The sequence below is a fragment of the Anser cygnoides genome, chromosome 1 (assembly GCF_040182565.1).
Source record: "Anser cygnoides isolate HZ-2024a breed goose chromosome 1, Taihu_goose_T2T_genome, whole genome shotgun sequence".
Lineage (NCBI taxonomy): Eukaryota > Metazoa > Chordata > Aves > Anseriformes > Anatidae > Anser > Anser cygnoides.
The window spans coordinates 98,959,108-98,971,474 of record NC_089873.1 but is presented as its reverse complement, the minus strand read 5'-3'; the positions used below and the strand labels follow the sequence as shown (position 1 = coordinate 98,971,474).

At 45.7% G+C, this 12,367-nt stretch overlaps 1 protein-coding gene and 1 long non-coding RNA gene across 6 annotated transcripts; one reads left to right on the top strand and one right to left on the bottom strand.

Moving 5' to 3' along the window:
* Window positions 1–297: 297 nt before the first annotated feature.
* Window positions 298–3,316, bottom strand: TEX55 (testis expressed 55). 3 transcript variants are annotated; one of them, XM_048058187.2, is made up of 4 exons: window positions 3,188–3,316; window positions 2,040–2,339; window positions 1,703–1,765; window positions 298–958 (listed from the first exon to the last, which is right to left on the bottom strand). In XM_048058187.2, exons 1-4 carry the CDS (start codon window positions 3,203–3,205, stop codon window positions 845–847), a joined length of 495 nt encoding a protein of 164 aa, XP_047914144.2. In that variant the 5' UTR covers window positions 3,206–3,316; the 3' UTR covers window positions 298–844. The 3 variants fall into 3 exon arrangements, with proteins under 3 accessions (XP_047914144.2, XP_047914143.2, XP_047914142.2); XM_048058186.2 differs by lacking the exon at window positions 3,188–3,316 and adding an exon at window positions 2,896–3,049; XM_048058185.2 differs by lacking the exon at window positions 3,188–3,316 and adding an exon at window positions 2,564–2,825.
* Window positions 3,317–3,451: 135 nt separating this feature from the next.
* On the top strand, window positions 3,452–7,311 carry LOC106037614 (uncharacterized). Of its 3 annotated transcripts, none has more exons than XR_010834241.1 (4): window positions 3,452–3,586; window positions 3,668–3,755; window positions 4,327–4,418; window positions 5,158–7,311. It is a non-coding gene; the product is annotated as an uncharacterized lncRNA (long non-coding RNA). The 3 variants fall into 3 exon arrangements; XR_001208127.3 differs by having other exon boundaries at window positions 4,327–4,512; XR_007161142.2 differs by lacking the exon at window positions 4,327–4,418.
* Window positions 7,312–12,367: the final 5,056 nt, after the last annotated feature.

The window sequence follows — 12,367 nt, the reverse complement described above, 5'->3', positions numbered from 1 at the left end:
TTTTGAGAATTAAAAGCAGTTCAAATGACATGTTTGCAAAGTGTATCTTAACTCTGAATTTCCTGTGCTACCAGTGCATGTCTTTGATTTGTTTAGTTTTATTCACCTCTCACATTCCCGAGTGACAGTGCCTTCTGAAGCCACAGAGCGTGTAGGCAACTGTTGCTTTACTGTTCTTTTAATCAAAACACACACTGTACTTGCAATGACACAGGCAGGGCAACACCAAAAAGCAGAGTGATCTGAACCCAGCAGGGATAGTTAAGAGTGAGACAGCTGCTGACAGTGTGTGGAAGCAACAAAGAGATGGCTCCTTGTGTCAGAGGAGCTTTGGGGCAGCAGAGGAGCTTTGGGGCACCACTGGCTGAGCCTCTCCCAGTGTGAACTTCAAAGTGTTAGATGGACATTGGTGATACTGCATAGTTTGAGACAGTAAGCCACCAATGCAGCATGAAACATTGAGGACTGTGGGTTGTCCAGGGCTACTTTTTAATTCTACTTGCTTTTGCACTTGTATCGTCTGTGCTGTGAGGTTTCCCTGCACAGAAAAGTCGAATCTAGTGGTGGCCTACATGTGGGAGTCGTGGATTTGTATAGACCATACATAGACCAGGAGAGCAGCCTTTTCAAAATGTGCCATATGTGCATGCAGGTTCATGCACTCTTTCAGATTTGAGTTTGTGTGTCCATAAAGACACTAGATTGCAGGATTTATATTAAAGGGGAAGCGCAAGCACATGAAAAATCAAGAAACAGAGATACCAGCAGACATTTCCAAAGTTACTTCCACCGGTTGCGAAAGCAGGATGCTGCGAAGGCCATGTGCAACATCACAATAGCAAGGTCAGTAGGGGCCAAAAGGAGTGCACAGGACTTGTTCCAGAAACTCCTCTCTATCTTTGCTCTCATCCAATATTGCCTCCATTTCTGCCTGCCGGGCATTTATCATAGACTGCACCTGGGCAAAAGGAAATGGAAAAGAGTCATTTGGGAACCTATTTCCCTGCCAACAGTGCCCAGAATCAATCTTACCACCCCTCTGCAGGTTCTGCACATATCCCATACAGGATGAACCCAGCAGCAAATCACAAAAATGTTGCTTCCCCTTACTGACTAGATGGCAGGGAGGGAAAGAACCCTCTCCCTTTCTGCTCATTTTCCTCTGAGCTACTCCTTTTTCCAAAGAGCTCCCAATGCTTCTAACTCTAACTTCTAATGCACTCCCAGTATATTATTCTCTCAACAGACTGAATTTTCTGTTTTAAAATCATCCAGGATCAGCAGAGGCAGCTCACTTGAATATGGGTACCTGGCAGGAAAAGTGTTTGCTCCCAGTATGGAACAGAGGGAGCTACAGACAGGTCACAGGGACACAAATCAGCCCCAACTTTCTCCCCAGGCTTCCCTTACCTGTCAGATAATGGTTCTTTGGGGCACATCCACCCCATTCTCTCCCTCACATCATGCTCTTTCACACACCCACCCTCCTGTACCTCTCTTCCCTCTCCCTTAAGAGCACATGTGAGCACTTGCACCACGGGCATTCTGCTCCTGCCCTGTCCTCCCCCTCTTCCCATCTGAGCAGGCACAAAGTGAGAGAAAGAGTCATGAGTTCACCATGTTTCCAGCATGCTCAGCAAAGCTGGCTTTCCGTTGTGGATCTAACAGGCAGTCCCTGCTGAGCAACTACAAGACACCATACCTGCAGCAACATGAACTGCAAAGGGTCATCAGGCTTCTCATACACCAGTTTTTCTGTGATCTCCTAAGACACAGACAGACAGAAGGAAAGAAGTATTGATCCTTGGGAAGACATGTGGCTGCACTTTCTTCTCCAACACTAGCTGCATTTTAAAAAGCAACCATCTCTTTCAATCCCTGAGGATGATCAAGTGTCCCTTTCTACTGCTTTTAAGTTTACACTGAAGAAAGCTCAGGACCAGGAGGGATATAGAGGAAGGGACAATTTGATCCAAGCTAATTTTAAGCCCAGCTTCACAAGCAAGTCTTTGGACAGAGAAGGGAAAGAGAAATATCACCTGAAATATCTGCAGAATATTATGTTTCTCCATGTAGTTAACAGAGACTTCATAGGGGTCTTCATACACCATTGGCTGCTCTGATATTTCACGTGTTGGTTTGACTACAGGTGCTGATGGCCCAGCCTGAGATGTTTTACCCCCAGACTGTGAGGGTTCAGGCAAGAATGTCTCAACTGCTGGGAAGTCTTTCAGTGATGGTGGGAATTCAACTATAGGTCTCTGGTCCTCTGATGGTTCAGCAACTGATGGTATGCTGGATTTCTTCACTTCATTTTCTGAATGGTCACTGGCATCTTGCTAAAATATTTGACAAAGAACAATGAATGTTTTAAATATGTAGCCCTGCAGACCAGATACATCAAATTACTTCATCCTTCTGAAAATATGCTGCAGCCCCTCTTAGAGCGAATGTTAGGGCTCTGAAAGCAACAGTAGGCTTAAATTTCTGTGATGGGTCTCCCCCACCGCCCCTGTCCATGAGCCCAGGAACACCATTTAAGCTCAGACCCAAACCTTCAGACCTCATCTGTGAGAACGTTGGGGAAGTTCCTGTGCCTGGTCCTTGCATACTGACTGGTTTTCCTTGGGGGACTCCAGATGTATGTTTCCGGCGGTTTTGTCTGTGTCCCTGTCTCCTGCGTGGAAGTCCCTGGTTGTGTCCCAGAGCAGCTCATTACGTTCCCTGTCTGGCACAGCTGGTGAGCCCTGTTACCAGCACCCTGCCCATGTGCTGTGTACCCATGCCCTCTTGCCTAAGGGTGAGGCTTGGCACAGCGAGGTTCATCCTCCTTGGCACAGCGCTGCTCTTTCTCCCCAGTGGCAAACAGCCAAAACCTGCGAGGGCTTCACCCACCTCCCAGCAGCTGCCTGGGCACCGCACCCTGCCCGTGCCCCACATCCCCCTTCACAGCCCCGTGACCGAGCTCAGGCACCATGAAATCACACCGACAGCACGAACACCCCGATGGAAAGGGCTGCTCTGCCCCGCACCGGGGGGAGATGCCCCTCCAGAGGCATCTGTCCCCTCCAGAGGGGACAGACGGGGGTCGGGAGGATGGCAGGGGCCACGGGATGGTCGGGATGAGGATCTGGGGATGGGGGGTGTCCGGTCCCGGGGCCTTTCTGCTGCCACTGCCCGTGCTCACCGGCTGCCAGCCCTCCATGGCGGGGAGAGAATGGGAGAGAATGCGAAAGTCGCTGGGGAGGTTGCCAGGGAAGCGAGGCCGCTGGGTCCCACCCCCTGGTCTCTAGGCGATGCTGCACGGCCATCTTAGGCTCGGGCGGAAGAGCTGAGGGAGGTGGGGTGGCCCTGGTCCTGGTCCTGGTCCTGGTCCTGGTCCTGGTCCTGGTCCTGGTCCTGGACCTGATCCTGATCCTGGCCCTGGCTCTGGCCCTGGCCCTGGTCCTGACCTCATCCTGGCCCTGGCTCTGGCCCTGGCCCTGGTCCAGGTCCTGGTCCTGGTGCACTGTGGAAGCAGGCATCTCTTGGCTGAGAGAGGGGACATGGCGAAGGGTTGCATGTCACTCTGCCTGCCACGGAGCAGGTGGGCTTTTGGTTTTCACTGTGAGCTTTGTGTATTCACTACAAATTCAGTGCCATTAACTTTTCTATTTTGACAAAACAGGCCCTGACGGTGCCTCTCTACTTTACCAAGCTCTGGCAGAGGAAGCAGCAAAGCACATGATAGCTATTTTTTCTTGCTGGCCCTACTAGTAAGTATCACTTTAGTGAGAAGGTCTGGAAGGGAAGGGCAGACCATGGCAGAGACATGCTCTACAAAGAGGGTCAAATGTAGAAGGATATGGCAAATATCTTGTTATAAGAAGCAGGGATGCAAGAGGTAGGGTAGTAGAGCGGTGAATGAAATGTGTGTGTGCATTCAAGTGAGAGGTACTTTCTCCTCTTGGTTTTACAGAAATCCTGACAGTGTGCTGTGTGATGAACTACCTCAGAAAAAAAAGCAAATAAACAGATTGCCAGTTTCCCCCAAAGAGGAGATGAAAGGAAAAAAAAGATAAAAGCAGTGCTGGGTTACCACAGTAACCAGTTTCTGAAATACTCTGGTTCATGCTCCAGTGTGACAAGAGCTGGGATTGAAACATGAGTGGCTGAAACTGCCATGGGCATTGAGGCGGGGAGAGTGAAAGGGGAACACAGGACTTCAAAAACTGTGCTAAACTAACAGATGTCACTTAGATTCAGAGCAGCTCACTTTGTGTGTATTTTTCAGGTTAAGCTGTTGACCTTTTACAAGAAACACTTTCCCCACTGCTCCCATACTAGGTTCATAACACCATTGTCCATGTCTGCTGGCATGCTGACTGCTCAGATCCTCTTGCACTGGAACGCAGCTGCCTGCTCTCAGAGGATGCCAGGTCATTGCTCAACTCCTTTGAGCCTGTCTTGCCTTTCCCAGTTGCCCACGTGACTGCTATAGTACTGGACAACATTGGACTGCCAAGTTTTTGAGTATGGATTCTTTTTTTTTTTTTTTTTTTTTTTGTGTGTGTGTGTGTGTGTGTTGGCTTAGGAAGATCTTGAAAGGTGATGGATAAAATTGTTGATGGGTCTTAGGCAGTTGGTTGTCTTCACATGATGGGAGAAAGCACTGTATACTGCCTGGTGTTAGGGATTGTCAGTCTTTGATTTCTGGACCCTGATATTTTTCATCCAGGAAATGTGGGCCCATGGAGCAGGCTTAAGTATCTAGACAGGATATTCACAAGTTTGTCGTGTGCACCCCTGAGAAATAATCAGTTTGTTTGGTTGGTAGTTTTCTGCAGTGATGTGTGTGTGTTTGCAAACCTTGTATCTGTGAAGAATTTTTTCTAGACAAGGTCTTCTTGCCAACTGGTCCAAGAAAGAAAAGTCCAGAAACCCAGAAACAGTTGAGGCATGAGTTAGGTGATCTTCCCTGCCCTGCAGCTAGATATGTGCTGTAATGCTCACAGAACTAGTTTATTGAGGGTCTGAAAGGAAAGCTGTAAAATGTTATATCCCTGTCATACTTCAGGGGGGCAGTGTTTGCTGTAGTAACTGCAATTGCAGTTTGAGCTGAAGTAGGCACCTGCTTTCAGTTGTGTGCTGAGCATCACAGTCTTGTTTTCTCCACAGCATGACTCCCTGCAGAACTTCTCCCATGGGTTTCTCCTCTCCATCCTTTACTGGACAGGACTGAGCAGTTCTCAGCTGCCTGCTGTCTTCAAATAGAGTCCTGCTGTGGGCAAATCTCAAGCCCCATGTCTTCCTTTCATCTGTGCCTCATTGGTAAACAGCATATCTTTCCATTTCCAACCCCACTGTCTACTGCAGGGAACTGGCTGCTGGGGGTGGAAAGCTAGGATTTTGTACAGGAAAGTAAGATGAATGACTCCATTAAATAAACATCACTGCTCTGCTTATTATTTCAAAAGAAGAGATTACAAAAAAACAGAAGATTCATTTTAAATACATTAAAATTCTGAGTAAAATAAAGCCTTAAATACAATGCTCATGTAACATAAATCATACAGCTTTTTTCTAACCCGGCACATGGAAAGCAAAACCGTATTATTATATCATTATTTATATGGCACCATATGCTAAGTCTGGAACTTAAAGACTTTCAAATAAATAAGAAAACACCAGCTGCAGATCAGCAATACGCTCTTTTATTGGGAGTCACTGCGTAACTGTGGCTATCATTCCTGCTGTTAAGTTAAAACTTAAATAAATTGTCAGAGAAATAAGATAGCCATTAGAGATTCAGTGTCTGTCTCCTGGGGACACTTTTTCTAACAGCTGTAACAAAGATCTGCTGCTGGTTTTGTCCTATCTGTGTAGTAACTCATTGCATTTGTCCCTGCAGTATCACAGTTGTTCAGTAGAGATGGTTGAGCTGTTCACTATAAATAATGTTGGTTAACAATGCGGCCCCTTTTGGGTTAATAAATTACAGTCAAACCACTCCTGAGCCCCTTTGATTGGTTTCTTGCAAGTCTGCAGTGAAGAGTTGGAACAAATCACTTTTCACAGTCTCTTCACTTTGAATATTTCTTCTTATTTTATTGTGCTGTAAATAAATAAATATATAACCCAAAGCCTGAAAATGCATGTCCTAAACTCCTGCCTCTTTATCCAGTACTTGACAATCATAATGGGATGCACAGGACGAAACGCATCAGAAAATTACATGGCTTTGCTTAAAGACACAGAGAACCCTGGCCAGTGCCAGGCTGTGGGATCTATCCCCCTCCTGGGTGTGAGAGCTGTTTTCTGGCAGACAGAGGTTGCTGGACAGGGCAGTGAGCTCACCTGCTATGCTATCTATGAGGTTGTTGCAACCCAGCCAATACCCGAGGCCATGGCCTCATGGTTCCCCATCCGCTGTGGCTCGGAGGCTCTCCGACCTGTGGTTTTGCACAGTTGCAGCAGGGCATAGTTAAAACCCTCCTGAGGTCTGGAGAGCAAAGGGCAGCATTGTGGCATGGACCAATCATTAAGAAAAGCAGGCTGCAGAGAGGGATGGGGTGGTGGCTGGAGTCTGCTTATCCACACACTGACCTAAGACTTGTCCCGCATGTTTGTAATTGCTCAGCCCTCTGTCCAGGGGACTGTTGAGAAATTAAGTTATTTACAAGCTGGGAGGAGAGTGGTTATAAATGCAGCAGGGCATCGTGGAGAAAGCTAGCTCCCAAATGAGGTGGGGAGGGCTGGGATGTGAGGGGAGAGAGGCAGGCAGGGGGTGCTGACTTACACCAACAGTCCTTGATGTGGGCCCTGAGCTGACAGCGATGCTGCGAGAGAGATTGCACCGAAGTGTCTGTTTCCATGCAGTGCCTCTGTTCGTGTGTGCGGGGACCAAGCCAGAGCACGCTGGCGAATCCAGCTCTTGCTGGGGCTCTGCCTGCATTTCCCAGCAGAGAGCAGCAGAGCCTCGTAGCTGCTTGCAAGGCCTCCGAGTGCATCCTCCAAGATTTCGTGCACTGCTTGCCTCCCCAGAACACAGCAGTAAAGCACTGAGCTCGCAGGCACGTCAGACCTGTCCGGAGCATTGGTGTGAACAAACAGAAAACACATGCCAGGAATCCCAAAAATTTGGTGCTTTCCTGAAAATTTTGGTGTTCACAGAGAACAGAGGAACCTTTCGTGAGGGGATGCTCTGCAGGTTGTCTTTGTACCCAGAGTCAAAAGGGGATACCTCAAGTATGGCTTCAGAAAGGAGACAGGTACCTGTAGCAGGTTAAGCAAACCCCTTTCACAGCTGATGGACATGGAATAAGTAACACCCTGAGGTCTTCTTCAGCTCCATCTTTGGCAGGGCAGGAAAGAAATGTGTTTGTAGGTTCTGTGTTTTGGAATATTTCTTTGGAAACCTGTTTACCATACTTTAGGTTTAACCTTTTCTATTAAAAATAAACCTTCATCTGTATCCTTCTTGTTCCCTCCTCCCTTTATAAAGTTATCACGAATGTTATTGGCAGTAAAAATGAATGAAAAATGTGAGACACTGCTTCTTTGCCAAGGTGTCAAAACTAATTAATCAGTGTCTAATTTAGACATCATTCTTGAAAAAAAAAACACAAGAATTTGGCCCTCTGTTTGGAAACTCACCTCCTGTTCCCTAGGGGAATGAAAGAAGCCAACTTCAGTATTATACTGGAAGTTCCTCAGTGATATTAACTGGGGCAGCTTCTGTCATTCTGTGATTGCCCCATGTCTAACTTCTGAAGCCTAAAGCTGTCAAGGTTTTATACTTCCCCATGGGAAATAATCATAGACCTTCTGGGATGCCAAATGCTTGTAAGAGAGAAGGCTTTAGTTTTGTCTCAGCATCACCTGGCACCAGAGGGAGCGGATGCTCTCTTCTGACTCATGTTTATGCTGAACTTTTATCCCACACTCTCCACATTAGCTGTGAATTCCCTGCAGGAAGGGAGAGTCGAGGCTTGATGTTCACCTGAGGGAGTGGTGTTTGTGGAGGATGGTGAGAATAAGAACAGCAATAGGATAGAGGGAAGGCACAGGTTTGCCTACAAATGCTGCCATATTCCTATGCTGTGACCCTGTCTTTCACCATGGGGCAAAGAGCCACCATGGTATTGGACAGACATGGTATGGGACAGGCTTTTGGGAGACAAATATGTCACACAGTGACAGTAAGACCGTGGATATCCCTGTCTTGAAAAGCCTGTAATCCCCGGAGAGTTGTGAGTGGCTTTTTGTGCTCCTCATAGTATAGAGTGCCCCCTCCCTCCTCTGATCTGCCTGTTCCCCTCTCCCAGCTTCCCCCCTGATTTGGCCTCTATGCCAAACTAATTTAAAATGTGATGCAAACCACCGCAGTCCTGGGGCCACTGAGCTGGTCTCCACAGCCTCCCACCACTCACCCCAGGTGGGATCTGTCCTTCTTTATGGATGCAAATGATGCTTCATCTCTGAATCGTAGCTGTACATGGGAAAGGTGCAATTAGCTGCTGCAAGGAGCTGGGCCCATCTGACTTGCCTTGTTTAACAGAGGCTTTAATTAAAGACCCCCTGATGCTAGAAAGTCACATTAATTATTCATCTGAAAACATTTACATAGAGTCCCCCGTTTCCCTTCTTCAATAAATTATCAACTTCACGTCTCCATAATTCATCGAAATGACTAAAAATACATTGTCTCAGCCTCCATCACCTCCCTCCTCACTCTGGCTTTGTCTGTTCCAACTGTGATGGCTTCAGTGTCTTAATGCGAAGTTCTCCTGCAGCTCTCATGTAAAAAAAAAGGGGATGGAGGAAAAGGGGGAGAGTGAGAGGGAAAGATTTGTCTCCCCACAGGAGTCATGGAGATGGCAGTACTTTATTTCTCTTTTTCTTTCCCACGGAACTAGCATGATACTGAGGTTTGCAGAAGCTCATTGACTATTTCTAGTGAGGAAAAAATCAACTGAGGGAGGAGAAAAGACGTTTCCAGGCCTGGATATAGATAGTTTCTGTGCTCAGCTGCAGATACTTTATGTGAACCAGAGCTCAGCACTTAATCTGACTGGATCCCCTCCATACCCCACCTCTAGATCAGGCTAACAGTCCCTGTCTGCCTGGTAAAGGGATGGTGCTTTACTAATTTTAAGCTGTTCTAATATAGCTGTTGTAAGGAGGAAAAAAGGCAGACAAACTTAGGCAGAGGGAGAAGTTCTGCAGCAGATCACAACCAAGATGTCACTGCAGGCACAACTGAAGGAAAATTCACTGCAAATAGTTTTCTTCAACACATTTCACTTTGTGATAAAGTGAACTGTCACATGAGAGAGGGAAAAAACAGTCCTCTGAGGGCTTGTTTACATGGGGAGTTAAGACAAATTAGTGTGAGGTGTGAGTTAATGCACAGAAGTTGAAGTGCATTAAACCCCTGTGTGGGTGCTCTAATGCAGGAGGAAAACAGCATCCGTTCACTATGGTGACAATTAAACAAAGCAAAGCAAGGTCACTTTATCCTCTAATGTCCACACAAGGTTTAACATGCTTTAATTCACGTGCATTCATTTCACATCTTTGGTTAATTTACCTTAACTTTCACGAATGTCCTAACCCACAGGGCCTGGACAAGTGTGTGCTCCACCTGGCTCTAAATAACTCCTGTTATTTCCAGAAACAGGAGTGGTCTGGTGCCTACAGAAGTCAGACCTGATTTCTGGGAGCAGAGGGAGTTGGTGGCTAGGAAGGAGTGATCTTCCAAAATAATGGGTGGACAGGGGCAGTATAAGTACCAGCAAGTTTCTCAAGACATGATAAAAGAGATTATTAAATGATAAATCAGGAAAAGAAAACACTGACTCTAAGACTGACTTTAACACTGACTTTAAAGACGACTTCAGTATTTTGAATAGGAAATAAAGAGGTTTTTGTGTAGAGACCAGAGCATGTGTAGGGTCTGAGACTAAGGCTGAAAATGGGGTTGAACTGCTAACAGAGTAATATGCTTATCCTAAGCATTATTCCATTTATTTCTGCCTTTGTTTCCCCATCCCATGCTCTTGTTGCTGTTCTAGTTGGGCTGTCTTGACCCAGCAGTGAATGATGGTGACAATACCCTTTTGGGCCATGAGAATGTATCCAAATCTTGGCACATCTTGTGTGATGGACTGGTAATTGTTGGCTTATCTCAACTGTTAATGATGTGCTTTAACACAGCCTTTATTTTTGGCCAGGCTGGAAACTAGCTGAACTAGTTGATGTAAGAAGTGCCAGCTGAGATGAGCAGTGCTACATTCTGCTTTGACTGCCTCTATAAAAACACAATTTAGATGGATACATGACAACTTTAACTTCCCTACTTGTCATGGGATAGGGATGGGGGTCGCTGAGATGTACATTAGACTACAATGTGTAGGTAACCCAACACTGCCTGTCCTTGGCACTGGAGTTTTTGGCAGTGCCTCCAGAAACCAAGCCAAGGAGCAAAGTTATGTTCTTCGCTGACATCTCCAGACAGCACTTGAGTTACTGTTTGTGAATTTGTGCTGTGTCTCACTGACCTGCTCAGGGAGAATAAACTAGCCACATCAGCCACATTTTTTCTTCTCAGCTGCTCCAGGGATTAAGGACCAAAGGCAGGAAGGGTGAAGCAGAACTTTCCGATGATGGTAAAGCCCTAAGTAAAGCTCTTGGGGGATTTCTTAAGCCCTTAAGGTTCTTTATTGGGAAGGGAGAACTTGTATTCAAATAAAAATAGTAATACAGCTTCCAGTGTTTGCTGACCCTATATACTGCTTTCTTGGAACTGAGAGACTAGAAACTCTTCCTGCATCCAGTTCCTGGAAGACAATCCACTGAGGTCTTTTAAAATCTGAAGATGCTAGCTCTGATTCAAACTGTTCCTCACAAATAGATGGTGTCTGGAAGGGCATAGGAGTGCAGTACAGCCATACTCTGCTCTTCACCAAAGATACATTCCTGAAAGGTGAGATGATTAACAGTTTAAGGTAGAACAAAACAGTTCTTCCTGTAGAATTAAAGTCCATGTGTGCAGAGGCATAGGGAATACACAAAATTAAATGTACAGGAGCAGTATTGATGGCATAGAGGACAGAGGGAGAAATAGGATTGTCAGATGGAGGGGATGCTGGCTCTTCAGAGGCTGACTTTTGGAAATGTGTAACTGTTTGGAAGATGTCAGCTGCTTCCTTCATGAATGGCATGGAATAGTACACTCTAGTTCATTAGCCCCAGCCCAAATCTTGAATTTGGTGTAGGTTTTAGCTTGGTGTGCTCTTAGCTCTGGGAGTGACCTCTTCCAAGCAACCATTTCCTTGGAGAGTGGAGATACTATTTCATAGCATCTGTTGGAAAAGAACACCAATAGAGGTCATTCTGTTAGCAATTATACCTCTAGAGGATGCTAAAGAGCACTGAATTCAAAGCTTGCTAGCATTCAAATGGAGTCAGATACTTAGGATTAAATTTGCTAAGATAAAAATATCATCTATTGCTTATCAATTAAATTCTATTTCAGACTGTGTTATTAAGGGATCTGAATTAACATGCTTTTGGACGTAAGTCAAACACATCTTTGCAAGCACTAGGAAAAAGCTCCCATCCTTCTCTTCCATCTAAGCAAATTGGATTTAAATTGTCCGCAGTGAAGTTTTTTTAGCACTTTATAGAGTCTATGGAGGACCCTTAAAAATAGTCCAGGCTGTGCCTTCCATCTAGATGTACATAAATATCAGTTGTCGGATATACCAGTCACAGTTTAGTCTTTGCTATTTAATTTGTATTGGCCTTAACGGGCTTCAGAGTGATAATTTTTGCTGTGTCTCCGGCAGGATAGGACAATATATAATTGGCTTAAACAGAAGGAAGATCAGTTTAGATATTGAGAAGTCTTTACTAATAGTACAGTAATGATAGATAAGAATAAATGGCTTGGGGTCTTCTGCCTCTAGAGGAGTTTGGGTGAAAATGGCAAAATGATCTTGTCTTCTCCTGGAGGGAGAGCACAGACAGTTCTTTGATGTTTCTTTCAACTTTATTTTCCATGATTCTGTATATGCCCACAAAGTTTTCTTGCCAAAAGTGGCAATAGCAGCATGTTCATTGCCACTGTGTTGCCATTGAAAATGCTGCCTCATCAGTGCCCCAAAGGAAGAACAGGCTGACCTAACAGCATGACAACGAGAGCACCCTTTCTTTCCAAGCTGGCAGAAGCAATCCATTTTGGAAGGTGTTGTACATCTCCCATAACCCGTGCTCCAGCTTCCTTGGTTGAGCCAAATTGTCTTCCCAGCTTGTTAAACTGGAAAAGTGTTACCACTGTAATTAAAGACATTAAAGCAATCAAAATGAGCATACAAGCATAATT

Bases quoted from the DNA above. Each gene is read 5' to 3' on its own strand.
- TEX55 (XM_048058185.2), bottom strand. From the start codon at position 2,716: ATGAGCTGCTCTGGGACACAACCAGGGACTTCCACGCAGGAGACAGGG. The intron at 2,340-2,563 runs GTCTGAAGGTTT...CAAATATTTTAG, and splicing joins CCAACGTTCTCACAGATGAG to CAAGATGCCAGTGACCATTC. The intron at 959-1,702 runs GTATGGTGTCTT...CCTTTTGCCCAG, and splicing joins TGCAGTTCATGTTGCTGCAG to GTGCAGTCTATGATAAATGC.